At 38.1% G+C, this 20,960-nt stretch overlaps 1 protein-coding gene across 1 annotated transcript; it reads left to right on the plus strand.

Moving 5' to 3' along the window:
* The first annotated feature begins 442 nt into the window (after positions 1-442).
* Positions 443-20,711, plus strand: UGLYAH (ureidoglycine aminohydrolase). Its single transcript, XM_010271524.3, has 13 exons — positions 443-731; positions 829-948; positions 1,220-1,307; positions 1,408-1,484; positions 2,748-2,787; positions 2,967-3,033; positions 11,641-11,726; positions 12,023-12,104; positions 12,501-12,557; positions 14,891-14,929; positions 15,061-15,131; positions 19,998-20,051; positions 20,189-20,711. Exons 1-13 carry the CDS (start codon positions 674-676, stop codon positions 20,256-20,258), a joined length of 909 nt encoding a protein of 302 aa, XP_010269826.1. The 5' UTR covers positions 443-673; the 3' UTR covers positions 20,259-20,711.
* Positions 20,712-20,960: the final 249 nt, after the last annotated feature.

Raw genomic sequence — 20,960 nt, forward strand, 5'->3', positions numbered from 1 at the left:
TATATTTGTATTTGTACCTTTATAAAGCAAGGTTTGATTGAAAATAGATGAGGCCCACACCTTTTACAGTAGGGCGATGAATTTATTACTAATGTACAACCTCATCATTGGTTACACAGACCGACGGTTGAACAGCTAATCCATATTCAAATTTATATTGGGTTAGGATCAAATCCAGTCGCAGTCGAATCGGCTAGGACTTGTGTTGGGCCGCAAATTTAGTAAAGAGTATTTCATAAATTTTGTACATCTATTATATGCCATTTATTTAATATAGATATTAAATATTAAATTTTAATCTTAGGCCTCGTCGAGGCTCTGTCGGGCCCGGGCTATTATAACCCTTATCAAAATGCTAATCCGGTCCGCCCCATGATCATTGTCATCGTAGTCAGGCTCAAAGGAAAAACATATATAAGATATAATTAATGCGTGTCGTCACGCGAATCGCTTGAGAACAACTGCCAGGTTCACGTGCACACTGAGTCACTTCCCACCAAAGAAATCATAGTGCAGACAGCACACCACACAAACTAGCTAGTTTCCGTTAACAAGCAGAGACACAGCAGGAGAGTACCAGTGACGAGCGGCCATTTCCCTATCTCCACTCCACCAGTGACCAGACTAGCCTCTAAATTGTTCAGGAGCCCAGAGGCCCCATCACACTCTCGAAATGCATAAATCATTCGCAATATCTAATTACGTTCTCCACGCGCTGCTCATAACGTTGGGTAATGATTAAACACCTCTCTCTCTCTCTCTCTCTCTCAACCTTTTTCTGTCGGTTCTTTCGATCATTGATTCATCTACTTTTCGAGTTTCGTCCAGGGATGCTGAAATGGGTAGTTGGCCAAGAAGGATTCTGTTCTGCACCTCCTGCGTACACGGAATCGAGAACTCTCTATTGGAAAGTCACAAATCCTACACTTGCCCCTTCTCATCTTGAAGGTCAATTTCTCATCAAACCTTAGAGAAACTGTGAATTTTTGTTTGTAATAGTAGTAATAAGGAAATGGAGATCAACTTCAATATGGTTCAATTACTCGTCTCGACTTCAAACTTCCGAGAACTGTCTGTTTATGTTGGTAAGATTAATAATAAGCAAGTGACAGTCATCGTAAGTTTCCTTCACTTACTGAGAGCGAGTGACAAATTTTGAGATTTCTAATTTGTACTGAAGCATGTTGATGCAGTATAACGTATTTTAGTGATCGTACAGACTTGCCGGGTTTCACCCGTAGCGTGTATAAGAGAGATCATGCAGTAATTACACCGGAAAGTCATGTATTTAGCCCTCTGCCTGACTGGTAATATTCAAACTCGGGTGATAATTTTTCTGTTAGATGATGAACAGTTTTTGAGGACGAGTTAATATATGAATTTAATGTTTTTCTGTTGCCTTGGCAGGACCAATACATTGGGAGCATATTTGATCACTCCGGCTATGGGGTCGCACTTCGTTATGTATTTGGCAAAGATGCAAGGTCTGTTAGCATTTGCAGTGGATATTATATATGTTACTGTTGTTTTATTGTTACTGCTATTATATTGTTTTTTCGATTGACATTAAGGTGTCTTCTTGAATGGAATTCAGTCATACTTGTGATTTATATTATTTTTGTTGACATAAAGGCATCCTGTAAAAGTGCATCAAAATTCCAACACACCTAAAATTTATTTTTGACTTCATTTGTTTCAATACAAAAAGCTATGGGATTTTTTTTCCCAGACTGAAATGTTTCAGCTATTACTTCCGCCCCTTTGCGGTGAAACTTATTTTTATGTTAATGAAGCAGAAGATAAAGTTTTTGCTGTAAAATGGGTAAAAATTATAACTGAAAAATTTAACCATGAAAACGTTTCTGTTCCTTTTTATTTGATAAGTAAAACATTTCTGTTCCTTAACAAATGTCATTTTTCTTAGTTTCCAATTAGGGTGTATCAACTGTCCTGCATGTAATTGACCATAAGGTCAAATGTCAACTGTCAAGTGTGGATGAGTAAGCCACCCAGTGTCTTACCAAGGTTACTGAAGTACAAACACTAAGCCAATTTTCTATTCTAACTGTCTGGCCAATTTGTATACACACATACATACTATCATCATCATCTAATCCTTTTTCCAACCATATGGGGTCGGCTACATAAATCCTGATTTGCTGTTTTGTTTTCTTTAATGCCATATGTGTTATTAAATTATGAATACTTAAATCATTTCCTACTACTTTGACCCATATGTAGGATTGTTGACCACATATATATATATATATATATATATATATATATATATATATATATGCTCAGCAATATATTTATAGGACCGTTGACCATAGTTGCTCTGACTTGTTGAAAAGAATACCAGACTTCGATGCTAGTCTGCACAAATATGTCAAATTTTCAGGTGATAAAAAGCATTTCTTTCTTTTATTCTTCTTGCATTACTGGTCCAAGGAACTGACAAGAATCGTATCACCTAGCAATTTGTTTCATGTTTGGCATTAGCAAAAACTGCATTGATTTTGTGCACCACATTTATTTGTACAATTCCAAATCATATAAATGCAAAGGTAGTTTCTGTTGTTTGGAAATGAATTTTTGTGTGTCTTGGATTTTGGATAATTCTGTTTATCCATCAAAAGAAACAAAAAGTAGGCGTCTCTGACATATCTGCCACTAAGTGGTCAAATTTGTCTGGTTACTTTCTTTCTTGTTATATATGAGTTCAGTTTATGCTTTTGACCATGCAGTGAATTCAAGCTCAGCAATACCTCCTAAAGATGTTGAGAGGTTTGGCCATTTACCTCAATTTGTTTGTATTTTTGCACATAAATTCATATTTGACAATTGCTATCTATTTCAAATAATTTGTGAAGCATCCCTGACTTTTGCATGATGATGTTAAGCAATCATCTTTGCTTATGCTTTGTATCTTACTTTCTTATCATTTATTATTCCTACTCTTTCAGGTTCTTATTTGTAGTTCAGGGTGCTGTGACACTAGTAGATGTCTATGGGGATAGCAACAGACTGCAGGTAACATCTCTTGTTCCAATATTTGTTCGTTCCTGAGTGGCACTTTGCCACATAAACCAAAATGTGTGGTCCTAAGTTTGTTAACCTAGGATATAGATGTTTTGGTTTTAGGGTTTCTATCGGAAAAAATTGGAGTTTTTCTTATGGTGCTAATGCTAGGTTTTAGGAAGCAAAGAAGTTAGGTATGGAGTTCAGAATGGGTAATGATATCAGAAGTAAGCCCACACCGATCTAACAGCCTTTCCCAACCTTGCATTGGGAATATCTCCCCATGAAATAAAGCACATCAGTATGGAGATATTCTCAATGCAAGGCAATAAAGGCTTCTCGAATGGGCTTTGCCCTGACTGAAGCTGAACTCGGAATTTTAGGCTTTAAGCTGCCAAAATTGAGTGTTTTTTGATTGGATATGGAATACATGAATTGACACCGAAGGGGTTCTCCAATATAGAGGCATGTAATCTTTGTCTCCCTAGATGTGCGCCTTAAGCAACTGGGATTTCAGTTCACTTAGCCTCTCCTTTCCATTCATTGGTGGCCTCCTGATATCCCATCTACAGTTCCCTGCTTTTCAAGTTTGCTTGGTTCAAATTCTGGTTACTTTCTCTTAAAAAAAAGTACAATAATTGAGATATAACAGATTACTGTGTGAAGAATTTTATGGTTGAAAATTTTCATGGATGGGTAGTGGCGCATAATAGTAGTTTTCCCCTTATTTGTTAATATTTAATATTTAATTGTTCCATTTTAGTTACATAAATATTAGGAGGAAATCAAGCAGATATTTTCTAATTTGCTATATTATAGGTTTCTTTATAACATATCTGATAAATCTTTGGCTTGTTAAATTTTTATTGGAAGTTTTCATCCAGGAGCTAATCACAGTCTCCTTCCCTTTCAGACTCATATGAATTGACTTGCAAAACCAATTTGTAGATCGGATATTTAGGTGCAGAATTAGGTAACTATGATATATCCTTGTTTGAGGCTAGCTTCATTTTCTAACATACATTGAGAGGGAAGATCATGTGGAAGTTTACTTGAGTTGGTAATTTATTGAGCATATATGGGGAGAAGAAGAATGTCCATTAAAGTCCTTTACTCAATGCTGGTCCCAACTATCTGGGGTCTTGGGAGGGGTGAACTGGATATGGACCTTAACTCTTACATCTTTGCACACAGTAGCCACTCTTAGAGGGGAGAAGAACTAAGGAATTTTCTGAAAGAAAATATAATTTCTAAGATCTAGTGAATTTTTTAGCTACAAAGATCTACAAAGCTCTACTGAATTTGATCACCATTAGTTGCTCATTAGAACCTGGTTGACAAGCTTAGTGGTATCAATGTGGATGCACTGCTATTGCAGGGTCAGTAGATTGTATATTTACAGAACTGAAGCACCATTTGGGAGTTGTCTAGCTGTTTTTTTTTTTGCCAACCTTGTGCTCTTTGTTGCTGGTAGGGCATATCTTAGTCACCAAAAAGGTCCATGGGGACATTTCCACTGTAAACTACAGTTTCTATACTTACACCCCTAAAACTGCAGAATATAAATTTTACAATTTTAAAACTGCATTTGAAGTGGGATTCAATAAAGTCATTTTATTATTTAGGAACAGGATAGAATTTTTTTATAGCAGCATCCTTTGGTAAGAGTTTCTAATCTCTCTGATGTGGGACAAACCTCCTCCCTCTCCAAACACTACAGCTGTCAACTACCAACTAAAAAAGTCCTTTGTCTTTTTAAATCTTGCTCATCATCTTATCTGTACGTCTGCCTCCCCACCACCACCACCACAAGCTGACAATGCTTATTATTGCATAGAACAAATTTACTTGGAAATTGGTCAAATATTTTGGAAATATTACATGTGTTACACTTTAAACTAATATAATGTTATATAATAAATGTTAAAGTTCGGCCTGCCCTAGAAGTCTGTTTTGTTTGTTAGTTGAAAAGTAAAGTAAACAACAAGAAGGAAGAGAGGAAAGAAGAAGGAAGAAAGAGGAAGAAGAAGAGAAAAGGTCTGGTTCGAATTAGGAAAAAGTCAACCCTAGTTTCGGCCAGACCTGTTATTATATTATTAATATAATTGGAAAAGACATAAGTGCCCTTATTTAAGTAAGAGGCACTCGAACTAACATAATAGTACACATCAGCATTCTCAACAGGTACAAAGACCGAAATACCCCTTCATAACACTCCCCCTCAAGCTGGTGAGTATATATCATATAATCCCAACTTGTTACATATGTAGTCCACTCTCCCCCGACTCAAACCTTTTGTAAACAAGTCTGCCCACTGGTTTCCCGTATTAACATATGCAGTCTCTATCACTCCATTCAGCACCTTCTCTCTCACAAAATGACAGTCAACTTCGATGTGCTTGGTTCTTTCATGAAACACCGGATTGGAAGAGATATGAACCGCTGCCTGATTGTCACAATAGAGCTTCATTGGAGTACTGATGTCATATCCTATCTCCTGTAGAAGGTTCCTTAGCCACACTAATTCACAAGCAGTATGTGCCATGGCCCTATATTCTACTTCTGCACTGCTTCTTGCCACAACTGTTTGCTTCTTACTTTTCCACGTTACTAGGTTACCCTCCAGAAAGGTGCAATAGCCTGTGGTAGACCGTCTATTAGACATAGAACCTGCCCAATCAGCATCGGTGTATCCTTCTACTTCCAGTTTTCTGCCACTTTTGTACAACAAACCATGTCCAGGAGCTCCTTTCAAGTACCTCACAATCCTTAGCACTGCATTCCAATGTGGGACCAAAGGTTTCTGCATGAACTGACTCACTACACTAACCGCAAATGAAATATCTGGCCGAGTAATGATTAGGTAGTTTAGTTTTCCTACAAGTCGTCGGTATTTGCCAGGGTCTTCAAATACTTCACCTATATCACTGCTTAGCCTCGTATTTGTTTCCATAGGTATCTCAGTCGGTTTAGTACCCAACAAACCTGTTTCTTCTAGTAAATCAAGCACATATTTCCTTTGACACAAATTAATGCCATGCTTAGATCTTGCTACCTCTATGCCCAAAAAGTATTTCAATTTGCCAAGGTCCTTTGTCTGAAAGTGTTCCTGTAAGAATGCCTTCAATTTGTCGATGCCCATTTTATCATTCCCAGTCACAACGATATCATCTACATACACCACCAGTAGTATTTTGCCTGCCGGAGAGTCATGACTAAAGACAGAGTGATCAACTTGGCACTGTTTCATACCAAACTTCTTGACCACCTCACTAAACCTACCAAACCATGCTCAAGGGGACTGTTTAAGTCCGTATATAGCCTTCTTAAGTCTGCATACCTTACCATCCTCCCCCTGAGCAACAAACCCTGGTGGTTGCTCCATGTAGACCTCCTCGAGCAAATCACCATGCAAAAAGGCATTTTTGATATCTAGCTGATATAGAGGCCAATCATACATAGCTGCAAGGGAGATGACAACACGAACTGACCCTATCTTAGGAACCGGGGAGAATGTCTCTGTGTAGTCAATGCCATAGGTTTGGGAGTACCCTTTTGCAACCAGCCGTGTCTTCAGGCGCTCAACACGACCATCTGGCAAGTACTTAACGGTATACACCCACTTAATCGATAGCCTGCTTCCCAAGAGGAAGAGCGGTGAGGTCCCAAGTGTGATTATGATGGAGGGCAGAGAGCTCTTCTTCCATAGCACGACACCACTCTGGAGAGGTAAGGGCTTCTTGGCCATCCTTAGGAACAACCACTGAGGATAACAAAGAGATGACCTGGCGATGGGAGGCGGAGAGGTGAGTAAGGGAAACAAAATTGGAAATAGGGTGAAGGGTGCAGGTGCGTTTACCTTTCCGTAAGGCAATAGGAAGATCAAAGTTGGAGGCTGGTGTCGGATCTGGAGCTAGATCTGTCGACGGTGATGAAGCCGGAGGAGTCGCAGCCGGTACACGTGGGCGATGTGTATACACGTGACAGATAGGTGGACGGTCAACGGACGGTGGCACCGGAGGCAAGGACGTAGGCACGACTGGAACTAGAGAAGGAGGATCAGCCACAGGAAGGGGAAGAGGAGGAGGTGATGTGGAGGAAGCAACATCACCGGACCCCACGAAGAACGGAGTAGACTCGAAGAAAGTAACATCAGCACATACCAAGGAACGATGAGAACTGGGATGGTTACACTTGTACTCTTTTTGAGTCCGGGAATAGCCAAGGAAGATACACTTAAGGGATCGTGCATCTAACTTGTCAGTCCTGGGACCCAAATTATGGACGAAGCAGACACACCCAAATACCCGAGGAGAAAGCGGAAACGGAGACATGTTGGGGAACAAGACAATAAAAGGAGAACGACCATCAAGAATAGACGTGGGCATCCGATTAATCAAGAAACAAGAGGTGAGCATTGCATCACTCCAAAAGGGTTTGGGAACATTCATGTGGTGCATGAGTGAGCGTGCCGTTTCTTCAAGATGTCGGTTCTTTCTCTTAGCAACCCCATTTTGTTGTGGGGTGTAGGTACATGAAGTTTGGTGTATAATGCCATGTTGGTCCAAGTATTCTTGAAAAGATGAAGACAGTATTCACGACCATTATCAGAACGGAAAATTTTGATGTGAACGCCAAATTGATTGCAGATCTCAGCATAAAATTTCTAGAAGATGGCAAATAATTCACTTATTTCTTTCATTAAATAGAGCCACGTTATTCTTGAAAAGTCATCAACAAAAATAACAAAATATCTGTATCCATTATATGACATCACTTTATAAGGACCCCAAACATTTGAATGAATTAAAGAAAAAGGACTCGACACACGGTTATTAACCCTAGAACTAAAGGGAACACGATGGTGTTTTCCAAATTGACACAACTCACAATTTAGAACAGAAAGTTGACTCAATGAAGGGACCAAGGACTTCAGCACTTTTAGCGAAGGATGACCAAATCTACAATGCCACTGGAGAGGAGAAATAGATGACTGAAAGGGCCGTTGACGTTCTTCCACCATCATCAAGATAATACAGTTCACCGGCTTCATGCCCTCCTCCACCAATCTTCATCCCTGTCTTGAGATCCTGAAAAACACACATAGAGGGGTAAAATGTAATGGAGCAATTAAGTGACTTGGTTAGCTTACTAACAGACATAAGATTAAATGGAAGCTTAGGCACATATAAAGCAGAGGATAAGGATACAGGGTCTAGGTCAACATTACCAACACCACGAATAGATGATGTGGACCCATTAGCAAGGGTAACAGATTGTGATGTTGAGCAATGAGTGAGAGATGAAAACACACCTTGAGTTCCCGTCATGTGATCGGAGGCTCCAGAGTCAATAATCTAGGGGTTGGGTGTGGAAGCCAAACAAGCCATACCTGAGTGTGCAAAGGTAGTTGTGTTCTGCTGTGACGTGGATTGAACAAACCTTTCATACTCATCACGAGGAACACTCACCATCTCCTTGCCTGGACCCTCTGAAGAGGTAGAAGGCATCTGGTCAGCTGACCGGTTCTCCTATCTAAAGCTGGAACTGGTGTCACTAGTCATGGCATGGTTGGCCCACGTCGAGGGTGGACCATGTAAAGCATAGTAGTAGTTAATAGTATGTCCATCCAAACCACAATGAGTACACCTTCGTGGACCCGAGCCACGTCCTCTACCACGAGCTCCCCCTGAATCTCTGCCTCCAGTACGACCACCACCACGGATATGTGTAGATCCACCACTACCACTCCGGCCATACACTGGACCACTACTGCCACCACGCCAGGCTGGGCTCCTCGAGCCCCACTTCTGCCACCTCGACCTCTCGACACTGCAAATGCTGATTTATCTGAGATATTAGAGTTTTCCATAGATCCAATGGAAGTCCGACGAAGACGAGCAAACACCTCCTCTAAAGATGGAAGGGCAGATCCTCCTAGTATTTGGGCTCGTACTGGTTCATACTCAGACTTCAGCCCCACCAGAAACTGAGTCACATCAAGCTGCTCTCTCTGTTGTTGTTGAACCTTGACATCATAACTGAGAGGATGATAGACATTTAACTAATTACGGATATTTCTCATACTGGCATAGTACTCCTCAAGGCTCTGACTTCCCTGTTGCAGATTGAAGTATTCCTGATACAGTTGATATACCCTAGTTGTATTATCCTGACCAGAATACAATTTCTTAGCATGATCCCACACCTCTTTGGCTGTGTCAAGAAACATGAAGTTCACACTGATTCTGGGTTCCATACTGTTCCACAACCATGTGATGATCTGTGCATCTTCCTGTTCCCAGTCTTCGTACTCCTGAGAATTAGTGGGGGGTTTCTCCTCTCTTATGTGCTTTACCTTCTTCTTCGCCTTCAGAAAAACCTCTACAGACTTGGCCCAAGGGACATAATTCTCTCCATTCAGTTTAATGGAGGTCATTTGGACATTCAGGTAGTTAGTAGATATCATCACACTAGGTTTACTATCACTGTTATCTGCCATTGTCGAATTCCCTTATCACTGAATCCTGAGCACTACACACTGCACACTGCACACAGACACTTCACTGAAATCTGCACACTGATTTCAGCAATAATAAAGGCTGAAAGCCGTACTAGTAACACCACAAACCCTACTCTACAACTACCGGAAGTTTCACCATTAAGTAAACACTACTTCCCTTCGAATCACACACAAACCAGCACAAACCCTAGCATAAACCCTAGCATACTGCAATCTGAAAACCCATCATACAATCTGTACCACACCTCTCATGTGTTCCATAACAGAAATTATGCATAAAAAAAAACTCCTTACCTCATCGCCTGAAGGCCAACCACACGAAGGAATGAAACACCACTGCACCACACGCACCAGCCCTACATTAATTAGGGGAGGGCTTAGAAACCACAGCAACCAATCACCAACGACACCACCGGAGGCATAGAAACCTCCAAGGGAAGAGGGCGATCAAGCCCTTTTCCTAGTCTCCGACCAACGGCTGAGAAATCCAAGAGAAACCCTAGTTCGAATGCGCAGAAAACAGAATTCTAGCAAGTCTGATTTGTTTAATGTGGCTCTGATACCATGTTGAAGTTCGGCCTGCCCTAGAAGTCTGTTTTGTTTGTTAGTTGAAAAGTAAAGTAAACAGCAAGAAGGAAGAGAGGAAAGAAGAAAGAAGAAAGAGGAAGAAGAAGAGAAAAGGTCTGGTTCGAATTAGGAAAAAGTCAACCCTAGTTTCGGCCAGACCTGTTATTATATTATTAATATAATTGGAAAAGACATAAGTGCCCTTATTTAAGTAAGAGGCACTCGAACTAACAATAAATATGTTTCAAAAAATATGCTTATTACATGTACAAGGACCGAAATACCCCTTCACTAACAATAAATATGCTTATTACATGTAACATGTTTCAAAAGTTTGGACCTCTTCAAATATGGTGCTCTGATGTTTCATTCCTACTCCATGGTCCCACTTCACCAAACAATCTGGTGACTTAGGTGCATATAGAAATCATATAAGTTGAATAATCATGGTCCAGTCCAGGCTATATTGATCAAAGGACCTTCACTAGAGATAAGATGTTGTCTTTGCTTTAGGGTCTCTAGCTGATATACTCCTTGGGCATTGAGCTGGTGGATGTTGGGGAGACTCCTAAGTTTTTGTGGGATGGATGCAACATTATCCTGGAAGCCCCTGCTTATTGCATCATCACAATTAGGAAGCCCAACTCTCAGCTTCTAGAGTGGAAAGATCGTTTGGACTTTGGACAGATTTCTTGGTTGTCCAACTTAGTGATTGATAGCTTGCTAGGAGAGGTGTTGAGAGAAGTGACTTGACCTCTCTCATTGGCTTAATATTTTTATCTTATTAATTTTTGTTTTTGCATTGTGATATTGGGGCCTGTCCTTCCATCTTTATGTTATTAGGGAGGTTTTTGTGTTTTTTTTTTTTTTTTTGATAATTGCTTTTGTATCAATCTTCTTTCCTTCATTTCAACAATTTTTCTCTTCTATTGATAAAGTGGCAAAAGAAAAGCCTGATAAACCCCAAATTAGTTATGCCATCATCTACTTATTTTTCTCTTGTTTTACAAACTCAACTCCTTTATTTGTCAAAATAGTTTCTACTCTCTCCAGTTTATCCTGATAATTTTCCTCAACTATAAAATTCTAGGTCTTACAAAACTATTTTTGTTGGTTTGGAACATAAAAGTTTTGTGATTTTTTTGTACAATTAATTAAGACAACTGGAACTGTTCTATTGATTGCGAGTAAATACTATTTGTATTGGTATAAGCCCTTGAAGTATCAAAATCAGAATCAAGAGAAACCTCCTCACCAACTCCAACACCCCCAAGTACAAAAAGGAAAAAGATAAAACTAGTCTGTCATCTGAATATGCTTAGAAAGGTGATTTCTTAAGCTCTGATTTCATTGTCTTGTGCTTGCTGTCTCTTAAGCTCTAATTTCTTTCTGACCAAACATAGATAGCAATATAGATGTATTAATACATGAGATTTTGAGCTTCATAAGCAATTATTTGAAATAAATTCTATTTCCTATTTTACAAAGAAATCTGAACATCTCTTGACATAACTTGCACATGAAATTAGGTGGATTCGTATGCATATCTACCTGCTAATTTTGAACATTCTCTGAAGTGTGATGTGTCAGCAACTCTTGTTGTATTTGAACGAAGGTACTTATTTCTTTACATTATCCACCATTGTCATTTGATGTTTTCTCCTTCGTCCTTTCAATATAGTTTTTTATATGCTCAATAATTGTGCATTGCTAGAAGGTCTTGGATATGAATTTATGATCTGTTACTTATCTAACATTATCAATAATCATGGAAAAATTTAATTTGTTTATGATTCAGGACTTGTGTTATTTATCTCATTGGCTGGTCTTACATTTTGATCACCATCCAATGTTTCTGTATCAATTTTCTTTTATTGATATAATGTGCCACAAAAAAATTCTTCTTTTTAGGTATGCTAATTTGGAAAATCATGTACCTGAGAAAATTGTTGGCTCAACAGACATGCAACAGCTCCTGGAAACTCCAGGCGAGGTAGGTTGCTGAATTTTCTTATAATCTTTTAATCCTCAAATGGAATTTCTTCTTTATTCTACTGATATGGTAAAAAGTTCATTCTTAACAACTTTTTGGCAAGAGTTTCCTGATAGATGCTAAATTCCTTGCTTTTTCCTCATATTTTTGAGAAATGAACAAATGTCTAACTTTTGGTGTTAATGTCTGTTGCCCTGATTATTTTTTTACCCAATTAATCAATAAATACTTGATCATTGTGAAAAATAAATAAATAAATAAACACTTGATCTATTATTAGGCTTTTGTATTAATCAGGCTCCTTTGTATTATTGGAGTTCATGACAGTTTTACTTTCTTCTCTTAATATTTCTATTGGTAGTTCAAAAAATTCTTTAATATTGTTACCTGTTTCAGGTTTTTGAGCTCCGGAAACTTCTGCCTGCATCAACACCTTATGATTTCAATATCCATGTGAGCTTTCTCTCTCTCTCTCTCTCATTTTCTTAATAATTTTCCATGGCAACATGTCTTAGTTTTTTTCTATGTTGTATCTAATATAATTACTTCATGAGTTAAATTATTCAATATTGTATCTTTATACTACTGTTTGTTGACCTCCATCTATTTTCAGTACAGATGTGGTGAAAGGACCCCCATCTATATCATAGGTTCTGGAATAGATTGGGACATTGGGTCAAGTAAATAATTGATGTTAGCTTTCTTTACGATGTAGGCTGGACTAAATTCCAGGGATTCTTAGAGGTGGGGAAATTGGTCCAACAATCCTTTAGGTCCAATTGAATGATTGGAATGATGTGGAAATTAAAAGTGGCAGGTTGTTTGAAAACACCATCAGTTGGCAAAAGATGAAAGTGATTACTAGAGATTGAGAAACTTCATAAATTGTATGGGGATTCGCACAGAAGATTTTCTACCATATCTTCTTCACTGATCAATAACTGTGAATTGTATTGATAAAAATGGCAAAAGCATAAGATAGGTAAGAGGCCTGTGCTTAACACACAAAAGGAGGAGAGAGAGAACTAAGTGAAATCAGGAGCAATTTAGGTCCAGAATTTGGGTATTCCCATATAACATATACAAGTGACACTGTTCAACAAAGGACCTAGAGTAGCTCACTGTTCAATACTACCTGCGTATGAAGTTTATCAAATATCAAATTGTCTGATCTTGAAATCCATTGAAACAAGGATTCAATATGGATATCAAAGATATCATTTCTCTAATCTGATGGCATAATCTCCATGGATTATTTTATCTATGTTGACTTCCTACAATTTGTTAAATTTATTAGTAGCATATATATTTTTCTAAGAAATTCTTTTACTGGTTGTCCAAGAAAAGGTAAAAGTTCTTGTAAGAAAGAAATGGTTATCTGCAAGAAAGGGTATCTATGAGCAATCTCTAAAATTGGAAGTGATGTTGGCTTCCATTCTTTTTGATGATATAATTTGTTCATTAAGGTTGAAATGCCAAGAGATTGAAGACATGTACACCAATTTTGCCAGCAAGCTATGTTATATGGAAACTTCATATAGTTTGCTGTTCCCCTGCCAGATATGTGTCTACACTTATCAACGGCCGGGTCTGGTTTGGGAAAGCCTGTACTAGTCCCATCCCGATTAATAATCAGGATAACTGGGTCTGACTTGATTAGACCCAATTATACTGGCAGCTATAATTATTTAAATAAATAACAAACTAAAAATTATTTATATGATAATATAATTTAATAAATATGACAGTAAAATAATAAATTATTTATATATTAATAAATCAAGTATTTTTAATCAAAATTATCTTATATATTACCTCTCAAATTTATACTCTTACACATAAAATACAATAAAAATACAAAAAACCTAGAAAACCTTTATATATTATTGACAAAATAATCGGTTCAGATCAGAGTCAGTTCGGAACAAGAACCAGAACCAACCCAATTATTAATCGGGACAAGACCACAGAACCAGAACTGCTATAATCGGTTTGGTTGGTCCGGGTCTGCCAGGTATAGCTGGCCCATTGAGAGCCCTATCTACACTGATGCTGATACAACACTTGGACTCTGTCACTTCTGTAATATGTGATTAGTACAGTACATCAAACTCTTGCAGTAAAATTTGGACATAAATGATGGATTAATACTTGATAATTTGGTATAATCAATATTTATTTGCTTAGTGTTTACACTGGTTTATCCATCTACAAATTTATTTATTTTTGAACCTGTCCATTATTTATACAAATTAAGATTATATCATAAAACATATTACTTAAAATATAATAGCTTAGCCCCAGAATCCTATTTGACACTCGTAACTTAAAACTTTGGGCTTTTGTCTTACCTTATTACTGGTCACCACTAAATCCTCTGACATAATGATATCTTGGGGTAGCATGTGATTAAAAGGGCAGAGTTTCCATTATCAAGTATTTGGACTTATAGTTGTAGACTTGGAACCAGTTTCCTTAAAGGTCTAGAGGAGACTGCTTGAGGGGCTTCCCAAATTTGTAAAAGAAATCCTGGGTATCTATTTGTACAAAATGAATTGCTCTGAACTTCAAGGTTCAGTATACATGTCCATATATGCTTGTCATTCGGATATGCATACATGTGAAGATCTGAGTTTTGTGTGTATACACACCCATTTTTGATAAAAGGAATCAAGTCTAAACTTATTTGGATGAATGGAATATATGTTTTTTTTTTTTTAATTTTCAGCCAGAACCTTTTTTTTTCTTCCATATAATTGAATGAATTTGTTTCCTCATTTTTGTAGATCATGGACTTCCAACCTGGAGAGTATCTTAATGTGAAGGTATACTTTCCTTTCTTGCTTGATGAAACTAGAGTGAATGTTTCCCTTTTACATTTGCATGACCATACAATAATAATGCCTACACAGTCCTGAAAAGGTGAAATTAATACTTCGGCTTGTTTTGTTGGCAGGAGGTCCATTATAATCAGCATGGCTTGTTGCTTCTAGAGGGACAAGGAATTTATCGCTTGGGTGACAGCTGGTATGATTGTTATTTTGACAGTTGATAGGTTTGTGGTACTTGGATGTTCCTAAAACCATTGTTGAAAAACTTATACTTTGAAACTGATTAATCAACCATCTAGCATTTGTTATACATTCAATCTGTATTTTCTGGGTGTGGAGAAGAATCCAGCTCAATTCTCCTTTCTGAGCAAAATTTGGTACATCAACTAAAATTCGTGTTAATTAAGGGAAGAGCATGGTGCAATTCAATTTAAGTCAACTATAAGTGAGATTTAAATTTTGTTGCGTTTCAAGATGTCTGAGGACTGCAATCTTAGTAAATTTCTTAGCAAAGTTTCACATTTCAATTGAAATTTAAGTAAAAGTATAAATTTCAAAAAATTCTTTTACAATCATGTCTCTTTATGCACTTTCCTTACCTTCCTATTTCATATTTATTTATTATCTTTTCTTGATCTTTTGTATTTATTTTATAGTATTCCTTTTTTTAATAGGTAATAGAATTCATTATTAGCTATCAGAAGAAAAAGGTGATACCAAGTGAAGAAAACAGAAACCACCAAGGGGAAAAGGCAATATAACACACACACACACACACAATAATGCCCCTATATAAAGATATAGAATGAATCACCCCAACAAGCTCAGGCAGCTTAGAAAAACACCACCAAAAGGAACCCCAAGGGAGCCTCTAAAAATAGACCCTTGTTATGTTTGTGCCTTGAATTCTTTGTTTGTGACCTGTTTCATGACCCACTCTGAATCAAGTTTAGAAAAACCCAAAGGAAAATTTCCATAGTGGTTTGTGGTGGAAGCATAGGGGTTGAGTTGGACCTGATTCATATTCAGCTTATGTGTCTGACCCGAATACGCTAAATTATGTAATTTGGGGATTTTCCGTTTTATGTATTCTTTGGCTTGAGAGAGAAGTCGAGTGAGAGAGATTTAGGTATATTGGGGTTTAGGGTTTCTGTGAGAGAGGTTGTGCACAACTATGTATTCTCCATTGCTGATTTCTATAGTGGATTTTTGCTCCTTTGCCTGTGGATGTAGGCTATAAGCCGAACCACGTAAATCTGTCTGTTCTCTGTTTCTTCCTTCTCTTTATCTTTGTTTTACTTTGTTTTTGTGTGCCATTTGAATCTGTATTTCTGGGTTTTGTGCCACAACCCTTTTTTCCATAAAAGCCATGTAATAAAGAAAAACTCAAAAAATACCACCTCCTAAAGATTCAGAGTAACTATCCTAGAGACCAATGTACAATCAAGATTTAATGGCCCTTCCTGTTGGACCCTTATCCCTAGTTCCCTACCACCCTACTACCTCAGCAGCCATTCGTCCCTTGACCTCCCTTATTACTTGAAGAAGTACATTGAATCCAATAAGCCTCCTCTTGATCTGCTAAGACCTCAACCTGCTTGGCCTCTTCACATGCTACCTGTCCTCTCGGCTCCCTAATGATTCAGAATGGCTGCTCTAGACACCAATGCACCTTTCCTCTCGGCCCCCTAATGCTTCCCTTTTATACTACCCTACTACCTCAGCCTGCCCTTTCCTTGACCTCCCTTATTAATTGAAGAAGAATAGTGAATCCAATAAAGCCTGATCTTGATCTACCAAGACCTCTACCTGTTTGGTCTCCTCAGACATGCCATTTCTCTCAGTCCCTATCCTCTTCAAGATTCTATCACTCTCTTCAACCACAGCATCCAAAATCTCCTCAACTGCTTTTAACTGATTCCATTCCTCCAGACATGAAAAAGCGCCTCTGCTTTTCATTCTCCACCCGTGAAGAAAACATTAATCATCCTACCTATTCCAGCCATTCTTTAAGAGACTCTGGATCATCCTATCATCATGCTTGGCATATTTCTTCTTGTCAAACACATAATTCTTCTTGAGAGTCTGATGAGTCTCCACTTGAAGAATGAGAACTTTCTTGGGGACCATTATTCAATGTTGGTCCCAACTACCTGAAGTCTTGAGAGGAGTGAAATAAAACAGACATAATGTCAATTTTTTTTGCACAAAGGGGTCGAGGAGTGATGTCCCCAAATTGGGGGTGTGGCTGTGGCACATCCACACATCCACCATGATTGGGTAATCCCCCTGGGAATTCAAGTCCTTGGTATGTTTTGGAGCAATACATGCCACTGCGAAAGGGGAAACTGAGATTGGCTTGGTTTCCTTGATCCTTTCCTCACAGGGTTTGTAAAAGACCAACTTTGGTGCACACCTTGATGATTGGGATTGCATCATTATCCCCATATTGAACAGGAGAGTCAATGTTATCATCAAGCAACTCACTTTGTTACCATTAACCGAGGAGTTCGCCTAATAAACCCCATTCTCAACTGCCTTCTTGAGTAGATGAACCTCAGCTGACTGGGCTTATAAATAGAGCCCATCAGACCATGCCCCACTTTCCTCATGAGGTCTCAGGGCCTTCTTGATTTATAGATTGGCAAAAATTTTATGTTCAGATAAATTGCAAAACAGGGTATGTGCAGGTGCAGCTGACTTCACACAGTTGGGATTAGGTTTCAGTATATGCATCTGTTAGCTCTTCCATTACTTTCCATTTGAATTTTTTTGTTTATACACTTGGACTTGTTTTGTACCTTGTCCTTGACTTCATTTTTCCCCTTTACTAGAGGCATAAATCGGGCCGTGCCGCCCATGGCTTGGCACAGCCCGACTCGATTTTGGACTGGCCTGACAAGGTGGCACGTGGGCCATGCTGGGTTGGGGGTTTCAGGTCCATGGGCTGGCACAGCCCATGGGCCTGCAATGGGCCAAGTGCAGCCCGTCCAAGCAACTAGCTGTTGGGGCCCTTGGGGACCCCCTCCCCAATGGCTAGTTTCAACTTTTTTAGGGGTTTTTTATAGAAATACCCCTTCAATCAACAACTATAAGCCTATAAACAGCTATATAAGGGGGTATTTATGTATTTTGGCTTTGGGGGGGGGGGGAAGAGAAAGACAATAATGCCCTTCCAACAGCTATATCCTACATAACAGTTGGTTTGGGACTTTGGGGGCATTTGGCTAAAGTGATAAACAACTTTATAATAACCAAAATACCCTCCCAACAACTAAAAAATGGCTAGTTTTAAGGTATTTTGGGCAATTGAATTATTTTCAATACCTATAAATAGCCCTATCCTCCACCATTCTCATCACACAAATTCAGCAATTCTCTTCTCAATTCTTATACTCTTAGTCTCTCATCTAGGGGTGTTCATTCAGTCAGTTTGGTTTGGAAATAGAACCTAACTGACATTTTGCTTAGGTCATTTTCGTGAACTGAACCGAACCGAATTAGACTTCAAACCAAACGAACTGAACTGAATTTAAATCAGTTTGGTTTGGTTTTAATTTGGTGACCTTGGTTAGCTAAAATATAATTATACTTTATATTTATATTAATAATTATTATTAAAATGTATCAAAATTTATAATTAAATGCATATTTTATATTATTATTAATATAAATAACAATGTTAATATTAATATTAATATTTATAATTAAAATATAAATTATATATTTATTTTGGTATGGTTCGGTTGAATTTTTTTCTTAAACCAAACCGAATTGATTTATTTGGTTCGGCTCAGTTTAGTTTTCAATTTAAGAACCGAATTTGAACACCCCTACTCTCATCTCATATAGTCTCATGCTATCATACACTTAGCAATTTAGGAGGAGGCTTTGAGGCTTCAACCATTGAAATCAAGTTGAGATTTTGAACCGATAATCCGGCCATTTGGGTAAGTGCAACTAAACTAGTATTTATTTATTTTTAAATTAAAAAAAGGCCAGCTCCTCCTCCCAAAACCAATTCCCTAACATTAAGTTCACTAGCCCGATTTGGAAAATATTAAAAATAGAGGAGGTTGAGGGGAAAGGAAAAAGAGTTGTTTGCCAAAAATGTAGGATTGACTTTAGCTTCAATAGCAAGGGTGATACTAGCCACTTGGGCAGACATTTGCTCTTCTATGAGAAACAAGAAAAAGACATCTACTTTAAAGATTTGTTGGATGCTGAGGATAAATTACAAGACAAAGGAGGGCATGACAATGGCACTTCTAAACCTGATGAAGCAAATGATTAAAGTCAAGGATATGGAGTAATTTTTTCAATTTTATTTAAATTATTTGTTATTTTTCAGCAATGCAATTTTTTTCTTTTAATTTTAAACTTGTATTTTTTATATTTCAAATGAAATAAAAGTCCTATTTTTTTTTCCAATTTGTTGTCCATTTTGTATTTTGGTAAGTATTTTTTTTTCATTTCATCGTTAGATTTTTTATTTTTTCAATTTGTTCCCAAGGGAAAGTTAAGTATTTTAGTTTTACTTTGCAAAAATATTAAAAAAAATCAAAATGTAAAAAAAAAAGTCTGGGCCTTTATGGCCTGGTTTGGCCTAGGCCCAAGGCCCAACCCATAGCCCTGCCTCGCACGACCCAAGCCCATGGCATGGCCTGCAGCCCACCTGGCTCAAACTAGTGGCATAGCACGGGTCCTTGCGGGCTCGGGCTGTGGGCCGTGCCGGGCCAACCCCCCCAAATTATCCTAGGGGAGGGAAGCACAGCCTGGCTTGGCCCACGGGCCAGCATGGCGCGACCTACTCTTTGTGTGGGCCACATGCGGGCTGTTCCGTGCTGGCCCAGCATGGCCTGGTTTACACCTCTACCCTTTACTTCTTAGTTAGTACTTTTTTCTTACATGTATGATGAAATTTGCAACACAACAAAGGTTAAGCTTCTTTAAAAAAAGGAATTTCTACATTAAGTTCATTATGTGCATGCCTTCTTTGAATATTTATTGCATATGTATATATTATCTTTCCTCAGTTCTACTCAATTTTTCATGAAAACAGGTACCCTGTTCAAGCTGGTGATGCCATTTGGATGGCACCATTTGTGCCTCAATGGTAAGTGGGTTTATGCATAAGATTCTCTTGAATCCTTTCGTATCTAAATTATTTTTTGATCTGTATGTTCTTTTGAGTCCTTCCAAATAGTAGGCAGTGCTTTGGGGGCAAACTAATATATTCCTCAACATTTTTAGGTATGCTGCACTTGGGAAAACCAGGACAAGGTACTTGCTATACAAGGATGTGAACAGAAACCCACTGTAACCATGCCATGTAGCGGTTTCACTGTTGCTATTTCCTAGGAGAGAGCAATTGCCGAGGCAGAGTAGGTAGTGGCATATAGTCTGTTGATCCAAGTGAAGTGAAATGTCTAACAAATCATAAAATATGGTAACTAGAAATACATTATGGCAATTGCTGAAAGACCGGAAATTGTATTTTGTCTACCCATTCATAGACATTAGGGCATGTCTTACTCTTGTTTGTCTAAGAAGTTATACCCTTGGACATAGGGTGCTTACTAGGTTTTTTGAAGTCTGCTTTTAATAATTGACAAGGCCATAGCCAGGTTAGCCCTAATTTAAAAGGAGTTTTGTTGCAAAAGAACTTATGCACATAAAGTCATTTGCCCAAGATCTCTGTTCAGTAGATTTGGGTGAAACTTTAAGATTTCATAGGAGCAATAATGCAGTGTAGTTACATTAGCATTGAATCGTATCATGTTTCCATGATTTACACCGGAAGACTTCGATATTTTCAACTATAATAATACCTAGAACCACCCTATGTATTGTTAATATCTATTGCAGGGTATTGGAAAAGACAATTTTAAGAATATGCATTGAGATATGCTTAGAAAATGCATGGGTATGGTGGAATAATTGGGTATGGTGGCTGGGGGTCTATGGTTCTATTTTTGGGTTCAGGTGTTCACCCTTGTTTTTTACAGATACTCGCCTATACACT

This window comes from Nelumbo nucifera, chromosome 6, assembly GCF_055504915.1.
Source record: "Nelumbo nucifera cultivar China Antique chromosome 6, China Antique-T2T, whole genome shotgun sequence".
Taxonomy (NCBI): domain Eukaryota; kingdom Viridiplantae; phylum Streptophyta; class Magnoliopsida; order Proteales; family Nelumbonaceae; genus Nelumbo; species Nelumbo nucifera.

Bases quoted from the DNA above. Each gene is read 5' to 3' on its own strand.
- UGLYAH (XM_010271524.3), top strand. From the start codon at position 674: ATGCATAAATCATTCGCAATATCTAATTACGTTCTCCACGCGCTGCTC. The intron at 12,105-12,500 runs GTAGGTTGCTGA...TACCTGTTTCAG, and splicing joins TCCTGGAAACTCCAGGCGAG to GTTTTTGAGCTCCGGAAACT. The intron at 12,558-14,890 runs GTGAGCTTTCTC...TCATTTTTGTAG, and splicing joins CTTATGATTTCAATATCCAT to ATCATGGACTTCCAACCTGG.